Below are 9,522 nucleotides of genomic sequence, written 5' to 3' on the forward strand. Positions count from 1 at the left end.
AAAAAATGCTTTCAAATGCCCTCTCTGGTTGTATTTGCCATTTACATTCTCTGCAGAAGCTTGAAGACAAAGAGGGATAGATGTTGTCAGATTAGGTCAGATGGTGTGCGGTTTGGGGATTTTTTTTCCCTGAGATGGAACCAAGACTCTCACTTGGCAGCCTTCTGGCCAGCAGCTTGTATTTTGTGTCACATCAGGGTGCTTCCTCATGTCCCATTTGGAGCTGGGTGGGATTTTCTCAGTGGAGGGGCTGAGGGGAGACAAAAGGGGTGAAATGCAGAGAGGATCCAAGGCAGAGGCAAAGGGTGCTGTGACTCCAGGGAGCTGCTGTCTCCAGAACAGGCTGGCAGCCTCATCAACTGCAATTTTTTGGCTACCAAAGGCTGTGTGATGAGGGAGGAGTTGAGCAGCTCCAGCTTGGTTATCCAGTGTTTATTGGGATGGATGAAGGATTAGCTGGGTGCTAATCACTGCAATCACCACGTGCTCCCTTCTGAAGACAGAAGGCTCTTCTCAGTTTCTGCCAAAAAACCAAGCTGGATTCTGTCTCCTCCACCCTGAGCTGTGTGGATGTGTTGGATTTCCTGGTGTTTCCTGTTAACCCTGTACAAGCAGTGAGAACTGGAGATGGGCCTGGAGCTGCCCGTGAGCTTTGTCCCAGCACTGCATGCAGGCAGAGCTCGCTGAGGCCTTGCTGGCAGGGTTGTGGTTGTTCTGAGGGGTTGGTGCTGCCTGTGCTTGTCATCCCTGGCAGCTTTTGGAAGGGTATGAACAATCCTGTAGTAACCTGTAGTAATCCTGAAGCCCTGTAGTAACCAGCTGATGGTTTCAGTTTCTCAGACAACCCTGCTGGTAAATTCCCAAGAGCAAATGGGGTTCCCTGAACAGGAGGAGCAAACTTGAGACTTACATAAAAGACTGAAACATAAAACACTGATTGATGCACTTGGATGTTTCTTTAACACGTTCTTTTTGCTTTTCTCTTCTCTTAGATGTGACAGATGAGATGCTGAGCTTTTTCCTCACCCTGTTCCAAGGCCTGAGGGTGCAGATGGGAGTGCCTTTCACTGAGCAGATCATACAGACCTTCCTGAACATGTTCACCAGGTACTGCCCAACATTTGTTTCTCACCCCTCAGGATGGTTTATCTCAGGAGCTGCTCAGCCAGTGGGTCCCTGTCCCTAAAGTGGGCTGTTTCCAGCCTTTGTGGCCAGACTTTTGTCATGTCCCAGGGCTGAATCTGAGGAAAACACTTCCAAGTCTGGAGAGCTCCAGTGCGTGCTCATCAGTCATACCTGCCACTGTGCAATTCCAGCTCTCCCATGGACTTTCTGGCAGTGTGGGGTGTTGAACTGGGCTCTCATATTCCCTCTTAGCTCCTGCCTAAGGTCTGAGGGTGTCCCTTCACTCATCTTTTGTTGCAGAGGGGGATCTGCCAACCCTCAGTGGCAACCTCCCTCCTTTCTGTGGCTTCATGTGCTTGGCCTGTATTAACTGAGCATTTTAGAGGCATCACCTGTTTTCCAGTAAACCAGGGAAGCCTACAGATCTCTGGGAATCTTCCTAATGCCTGTTTGTGTCCCAGGGAGCAGCTGGCAGAGAGCATCCTCCACGAGGGCAGCACCGGCTGCAGGGTGGTGGAAAAGTTCCTGAAGATCCTGCAGGTGGTGGTGCAGGAGCCAGGCCAGGTGTTCAAACCCTTCCTGCCCAGTGTGATCTCGCTGTGCATGGAGCAGGTGTATCCCATCATTGCAGAGGTAGGGCTGCTCTCCCAGGGCTGGGAATGGGAATGGGAAGGGAAGGCATTGCTGGGGGGGTGGCAGCAGTGAAGCTTTGGCTTTCAAGAGCTGTGTGTGTCAATCCCTGTGGAGGGAAAGCACGCTGTGGAGGACTGGTCAGTGGGATTGGAAGCAGTGTGGGTGGAGGATTGATGTGTTTTCAGCATGATCCTACAGCTGCTGGGTTTGGTGCTCCCTTAGGAGAAAGGCTTTGGTGCAAAGCCCTGGGTTGGTGGGATCCAGGATTGGGGTGGGATCCAGCAGAGGAGCCTGCTCTGAGCTCTGTCCCTCTCTGCTGCCAGCGCTCATCCCCTGATGTGAAAGCAGAGCTGTTTGAGCTGCTCTTCCGGGTCCTGCACCACAACTGGAGGTACTTCTTCAAATCCAGCGTGCTGGCCAGTGTCCAGAGGGGAGTGGCAGAGGAGCAGATGGAGAACGAAGCCCAGTTCAGTGCCATCATGCAGGTAACTCACCCATTCCCCAGAACCTTTCCTGCAGGGGAGCACACACTGCTTGGGGCACTGCAGTAAAAAATCACAGAAGCACCAGGGTTGGAAAAGCTCTCTGAGATTGAGTTCAACCATTCCCCAGCACTGCCAAGGCCACCACTGACCCGTGTCCCCAAGTGCCACATCCACTGTTAAATCCCCCCAGGGATGGTGACCCCAGCACTGCCCTGGGCAGCTGTGCCAGTGCCTGACCACCCTTCCCATGAAGGAATTTTCCCAATATCCAACCTAAACCTCCCCTGGCCCAGCCTGAGGCCGTTCCCTCTCCTCCTGTCCCTGTTCCCTGGCAGCAGAGCCCGACCCCCCCCCGGCTGCCCCCTCCTGTCAGGGACTTGTGCAGAGCCACAAGGTCCCCCCTGAGCCTCCTTTGCTCCAGGCTGAGCCCCTTTCCCAGCTCCCTCAGCTGCTCCTGGGGCTCCAGCCCCTTCCCCAGCTCTGTTCCCTTCCCTGCACCTGCTCCAGCCCCTCAGGGTCTCTGTTCTTGTGAGGGTCCCACATGGGCACATGTGGGTGATGAGTTTAGATGTGTCTTGAGTGAGGTTTTGCTTCCAGGAACTGCTGCAGATGAAAGTTGCTGAGGAGTGACCCAGCTGCTGAGCTCACAAGGCACAGAGCCATGCAGGCATGAGGAAGGAATGTTAATTCCTTTGCAAGCCTCATCCTGTAATAAAAATACATTACTGCCGCTGACCCAGTTAACTCAGAGTGTTGTGGTTGGCACTGGGGAAAGCTGTCAGTGCAGGAAATGTTCCTGAGTGTCTTTTGGCTTCCATGGACTTCTTGTGTGCTGTTCCACAGGACCTGGTAGGGAAGGGTCAGTGGGGTAACATCTGACAGGCTTTGCCCTGGGAAATACAGAATCATGGAGTGGTTTGGGTTCAGGAGACCTGAAAGCCCATCCCATTCCACCCCTGCCATGGCAGGGACACCTTCCACTGTCCCAGGCTGCTCCAAGCCCTGTCCAGCCTGGCCTTGGACACTGCCAGGGATCCAGGGGCAGCCACAGCTGCTCTGGGCACCCTGTGCCAGGGCCTGCCCACCCTCCCAGGGAACAATTCCTTCCCAATATCCCATCCAGCCCTGCCTTCTGGCAGTGGGAAGCCATTCCCTGTGTCCTGTCCTTCCACCCTTGTCCCAAGTCCCTCTCCAGCTCTCCTGGAGCCCCTTTAGGCCCTGGCAGGCAGGGACAGAGTGTGCACAGAGCCAGCACCAACCTCCTCAGGTGGGGAAGTTGGAATTTTTTAAGACTAACAGACTGTGCTCCGTGTGTTGCTTTGGTCAGAGCTGGCCAGATGAGCTCCCTTGCAATTCCTAGATCACCTTAGACTGCAGGAGACCTTTGGGAGAGTTGCCCCATCGTGGAGAGCCTGGAGAAGCTGGGTCCCCTCTGGTGCACATGTGGAGAGGGAGCTCTTGCACTGACATGAACTGTGTCATGTTTCTCTCTGGCCTGCCCTTCTCCTGCCACCTTTTGGTGTGAATGAAGCTCAGGCTGGGCCCTGTGCAGGGCTGTCCAAGCATCTCTTTCACCTGTAGCTGTGGAACACTTCCAAACTCACTAGAATGCCTCCTTCTGGAAGATTTTTGTATCATCATCCCAGTTCAGGCTGCGTGGCAATCCTGCACTGCTTGTTTTACTCCTTGGCTCCTGCTGCTCTGATAGAAAACTCTTATTTAATGTTCTCTAAGTGTTCCCACAGCCAGTGCTTTGTGTGGGGGACGTGAATAGCTTGTGTGCTGGTTTCCACCTGAGATCTAAGGCCAGAACTGGCTCAGTCTTGCTGGGATCTGGATTGTTCTTGTCCATTTGACAATAAATGGGTCATGTGGGTGAATAAACTCTTCTGTTCACAATGCCTTGAAGAGGAGCTGTTAAAATCCTGCTGCCTGTCTCTGTGCACAGCTGACCTCACCTGCTTGCATGCCCTGTACAGTGTTTTGGAGGTGTTCAGGGTGGAAAAGGTGCTTGACCACACACTGTGCAGCCCTGCCAGGCCAGGTCAGGGTCCAGCAGATTCTGTTCTGGGCTCTTCACAGGCTCCCAGGGCCCATCTCCAAATCCTAATCCAGGGCAGTGACATCTGCTTGGGCTCCTGACTGGGACTGAGGGCCCACCCTGGGGTGTGTCCTGGTCTGTTCCCCCATGCCTTGGTGCCTCAGGTGACATCTCTGAGGAACAGCCCTGCCCTTCCTGAGCACACTGCCTGCCCAGGGAGCTGGGCTCAGCATCCCTGGCCCTCTCCAGTGCCAGCTTGGCCTGCCTGTTCCCAGTGGGCCCAGCTCAGCAGGGCTATGCCCATGTTCCCACCAAAACCCCATTCCCATGGATCTGGTGGCAGCACAGTTGATTTGAACAGTTGCCTGTCTCTTGATAGCTTGCTGCACTGAGGCTCCCAGGGGTTTGTCCTGGTGCCAGGGTGAAAATGCTGCTGTTTTGCCTGGCAGGTCTGATGTTTGTGGTGGTCTCCATCCCCTTCCTCCATCTGTGCTTTGTCCCCAGGCATTTGGCCAGTCCTTCCTGCAGCCTGACATTCACCTGTTCAAGCAGAACCTCTTCTACCTGGAGACTCTGAACACAAAGCAGAAGCTGTACCACAAGGTGGGTCCTGCCTGAGCTCTCTGTGCATGGGAAGAGGTGTCCTGGGACTGCTTTTAAGCTACTCAGAAACCCAGATCAGGATTTGGGGGTTTTGTGCCACAGCCTTTGGGTGGTTGCCATGCTCCGGGAGGTTGGAATGGGGCTGCCAGCCCTTGATACTGGGAACTGGGAATGGGAGGGATCCCAGCTCCCAGCAAAGCCTGGATGTGTTCCCTCCTCTGACAGTGAGAACACACAGTGGCAGTGAGGTTTGTCTGGGGAAGTGGGAGCTGGGATCATCAGTGGGACAGTGAGTGCCTCCAGCATTCCCACCTGGGCAGCAGCAGGTATCTGGTATTCCCAGGGCACTGCCACGTGGGAGTCTCCACCTCTCTTTGGACCTGTCCTCCAGGCCCTGTAACCTACCCACAGTTAGCTGCTGCCAGGAAGGGTTAAATCTGGAATCCAGGGAATCTGCTCAGCCTGGGAAAGCAGAGCTTTCAGTTTCTCATCTGTATTCACACCTGAAGGGCAGCACTTTGTGTTCCAGGTGCCTGGGGCAGACTTCCAGGCACCTGCCACATTCCCTGGCTCCCAGGAGCCCTGTGCAGGGAATTCCAGAACCTGGCTGGAATTGGAGTGGGACTTGATGCTGGTGCCTTTGTAAAACTTGGGTCAGAGCATGGAATCATGGAATGGTTTGGGCTGGAAGGGACTGTAAAGCTAATTTACTTTTACACCTGCCATGGCAGGGACACCTCCCACTGTCCCAGGCTGCTCCAAGCCCCATCCAGCCTGGCCTTGGACACTGCCAGGGATCCAGGGGCAGCCCCAGCTGCTCTGGGCACCCTGTGCCAGGGCCTGCCCACCCTCCCAGGGAACAATTCCTTCCCCATATCCCATCCAGCCCTGCCCTCTGGCAGTGGGAAGCCATTCCCTGTGTCCTGTCCCTCCATCCCTTGTCCCCAGTCCCTCTGCAGCTCTCCTGGAGCCCCTTTAGACCCTGCAAGGGGCTCTGAGCTCTCCCTGAAGCCCCAAACCATGAGGTAAGCGTGGCCAAACTCAATGTTAACTTTCAAGCTGATACTAATTGAGCTTATTTTAGCCATTTTTGATGTGGCTTGGCTTAGAAAATCATCTCAGTGCTCACCAGAGTTGGCGACGCCGCCGAAGCCGTGGCTGCTCTGTCCTTGCTGGATTTGTCCTCCTGTGAGAGGAGTGGAGTCCCCTAACCCCGTGCCCCTCTCCCTGTGCAGAAGATCTTCAGGACCACGATGCTGTTCCAGTTTGTGAACGTGCTGCTGCAGGTGCTGGTGCACAAGTCCCACGACCTGCTGCAGGAGGAGATCGGCATCGCCACCTACAACATGGCCTCGGTGGACTTCGACGGCTTCTACTCCGCCTTCCTGCCCGAGTTCCTGGCCAGCTGCGACGGCGTGGACTCCAACCAGAAGAACGTGCTGGGGAGGAATTTCAAAATGGACAGGGTAAGGAGGGGGGCTGCAGCAGAGCAGGATTCCCGGGATGCACAGAACGTGCTGGAGGGCAGCTGGGAATGTCTCCAGGCAGAACCTTTTGTTCCCAAGGCTTCCACGCTCAGCAATCCCCAGCCAAGGATTTCTCACTGCAGGGAGCAGAGCTGCCATCTCATCCCTCAGGTGCAGGATGCTCTGGGAGTTAGGGAATGTTTCCTGGAGGAAGTTTTCATTGGGATAGGCTGACGTGTTCCAGAGTGGGACGCTCAGGTCCTTGCCAGATGTTTGAGGGTTAAGGATGACAGCAGAGTCCCTGCAAAGGCTCACAACTCCTGCAAACCCCGTGTGTGTGTGTGGGAAGGAAATGTGTGGAATATCATGGCAGAGCAGCAGGTTGTGGCTTCCATTTACTGAGGGTAATTTGGCATTGAGTGCTCCCTGTCCTGAGGGAGGGGATGGGGATTTGAGACCAAGGGTGAGGGTGGGAGTGGAAGCCTGGGAGAATTTCTTTGGCCCTAGAAGGCAACTGCTCTTCAGGAATATCAGCCCTTGTCAGGGAGTGTGTGACACCCAGGAGCCTTGGCAGGAGGGCAGCAAGGAATTCCTGCTGCATGGAGCCAGGCTGGGAGAGCTGGGGATGTCCAGCATGGTGAAGAGAGGGATCCAGGGAGAGCTCAGAGCCCCTTGCAGGGCCTAAAGGGGCTCCAGGAGAGCTGCAGAGGGACTGGGGACAAGGGTGGAGGGACAGGACACAGGGAATGGCTTCCCAGTGCCAGAGGGCAGGGCTGGATGGGATACTGGGAAGGAATTGTTCCCTGGGAGGGTGGGCAGGCCCTGGCACAGGGTGCCCAGAGCAGCTGTGGCTGCCCCTGGATCCCTGGCAGTGCCCAAGGCCAGGCTGGACATTGGGGCTTGGAGCAGCCTGGGCCAGTGGAAGGTGTCCCTGCCCATGGCAGGGGTGGCACTGGATGGGCTTTGAGGTCCTTCCCAGCCCAGCCCAGGCTGGGCTTCCATGACCATTCCTCTCGGGCCTCGCTGCACGATGAGGAGCCGGAGGTGTGGGCAGAGCCTGGATCCCTGCAGGCAGCTCTGAAACCATCTCTGCTCCAGCAGCTGGAGTTCCCTGGGCTCAGCCTGGGTCAGGATGGATCAGTTCCTGTGGGAGCACCCGCTGCGTGTTTGCCCCTCTCGGTCCCTCTCTCTTCCCTGCTGTCAGCCCGTTCCCAGCAGTTGTTTCGTGCCTTGCAGGACCTGCCCTGGTTCACAGTGGTTCTCTCCCTTGCAGGACCTGCCCTCGTTCACGCAGAACGTGCACAGGCTGGTGAACGACCTGCGCTATTACAGACTGTGCAACGACAGCCTGCCCCCCGGCACTGTGAAGTTGTAGTGACTGCACTGGACTCTGCCATTCCCCAGGGAACGGATCCGTGTTCGCCACCGCCGCCCTCCTCCCGGGCCGTGCCAGCGCTGCACGCCGGGGTCCTGCCCGTGCCCACGGCCTGGATTCACCATGCTCCACCACCGCTTCCTTTGAGTTCTCCCTCCCCAGCCCGAGGCCGCAGCTGGAGCCGGCAGGATGTGTCTTAATGCCCACCCCCGGGGCATCCCGACTGTTGGGAAATCCCTCTCCCGGGGCTTTCCCTCTGCTCCTGTAGCACTTTGTTGCATCTGGAGGTGTCTGGAGAGATCATGTCCGTATCAGACGCGAGGCAGAAGCGCCAAAGACCACTTCAGACATTCGTACCTTCGTGTCATTCCACCTTCCTGCCCTGCCCAGCTCTCGGGGGAGGAGTCTCCCGACGTTGGGACTGGTTTGGCACTTCTGTCACTCCCTTTGTTTTTAAATTGCCTTGAAAACCTCCCCGATGTTGGCGGGGATTTAGAGACTTTTTTTGGGGTTTTTTTTAAACGTTTTCTCATCATTCCATTGTGATACTAAAACAACATGCTTAATGGGAATAAAGTGCTTACTTTGTTGTTTTAAATACCTTGAGGCTGGGTTACTTTCCCTCTAAGTCGTTCTGTAAATGAACAAGCAGTGATGCACAGCTTTTCCCAGGATCAGGAATGAGGAGCAGCCAGCAAGGATCCCAACTATTCCAGCAGCTCCGGGAAGGTGCAGATTGGTGGTGGCTTCGTGGCTTCTTCCTCTACTGTCTCCTTGTTGTTTTCCTGCTGTGTTTTCTGTCACATGTTGTGGTGATCCCTTCATTCCCTCCAGGACTCTGGTCTGAATCAATCATGAAGTGCCTGCAGGAAGAAATCCCACATTCCCAGTGGGCCTGGAGCTGAAGTTCACCCACTGGCCAGTGACCAGTAGTGGCATCTGTGTGGTAAAATCCCAGACAGCGGTCAGGCAGGACCAGACTGTGTGGGGTTGTGAATCTCTGATCGTGCAGCTGGGAAGGGTTTCTTTCCCCCCTGGTCAGGAAGCAGCATTAAATCAGTCTTCATTTTTATATTTAATAGATTCAATTTGAGAGGAACTTCTCACAGGGGCGTGGAGGGACCTGGAGGGGAATGGCCTTAGGCTGAATAAGGGCAGGGCTGGATGGGATAACTGGGAAGGAATTGTTCCCTGGGAGGGTGGGCAGGCCCTGGCACAGGGTGCCCAGAGCAGCTGTGGCTGCCCCTGGATCCCTGGCAGTGTCCAAGGCCAGGCTGGACATTGGGGCTTGGAGCAGCCTGGGACAGTGGAAGGTGTCCCTGCCCATGGCGGGGGGTGGAACTGGATGGGCTTTGAGGTCCTTTCCAACCCAAACCATTCCATGATCCCATGGAATCAGTCTCAGTTCCCCATGGTTCAGTGGGCAGCTGCAGTGGTGGGAACAGCACCAGTCCCTGGGCAGGGAGCACAGCTGGAGATGTTCTCCTAGGAACATCTGGAGATGTGGATGTGCTGTGGCTGCACCTGCACAGCTGGGAGGTGTCGGGGGAGCTGGAGCATGGCAGCACTGAGTCCATGGTGCCTCCTGTTCAGTTCTGTGGACAAACCCCTTCCCTGTGCACGTTTGTCACTGGGATGGGACGGAGGCTGTTGGATCATCTGTGCAAGGGCCCTGCATCCGGGCTCTGAGCTGGCACCAGGTGGATGTTTGGGCTCCCTGCCCTGAAGCAGAGTCCAAATGCCCAGGATGTGCCTCACCTGCTCCAGCCCCTGCAGGTGAGGGCTGAGCTGCCT

At 55.8% G+C, this 9,522-nt stretch overlaps 1 protein-coding gene across 3 annotated transcripts in view; it reads left to right on the top strand.

Annotated features, from left to right (window-relative positions):
• Positions 1 to 8,328, top strand: part of XPO6 (exportin 6) — a 56,796-nt gene extending 48,468 nt beyond the window's left edge. For all 3 annotated transcript variants that reach the window (XM_032125918.1, XM_032125917.1, XM_032125915.1), the window contains 6 exons: positions 993 to 1,107; positions 1,587 to 1,758; positions 2,082 to 2,243; positions 4,789 to 4,887; positions 6,123 to 6,353; positions 7,627 to 8,328. In XM_032125918.1, coding sequence (XP_031981809.1) covers positions 993 to 1,107; positions 1,587 to 1,758; positions 2,082 to 2,243; positions 4,789 to 4,887; positions 6,123 to 6,353; positions 7,627 to 7,728 — 881 coding nt within the window. In that variant the 3' untranslated portion in view covers positions 7,729 to 8,328. The remainder of the gene's footprint in view (positions 1 to 992; positions 1,108 to 1,586; positions 1,759 to 2,081; positions 2,244 to 4,788; positions 4,888 to 6,122; positions 6,354 to 7,626) is intronic.
• The last annotated feature ends 1,194 nt before the right edge of the window (positions 8,329 to 9,522 follow it).

This window comes from Corvus moneduloides, chromosome 16 (genome assembly GCF_009650955.1).
Source record: "Corvus moneduloides isolate bCorMon1 chromosome 16, bCorMon1.pri, whole genome shotgun sequence".
NCBI classification, from domain to species: Eukaryota; Metazoa; Chordata; class Aves; order Passeriformes; family Corvidae; genus Corvus; species Corvus moneduloides.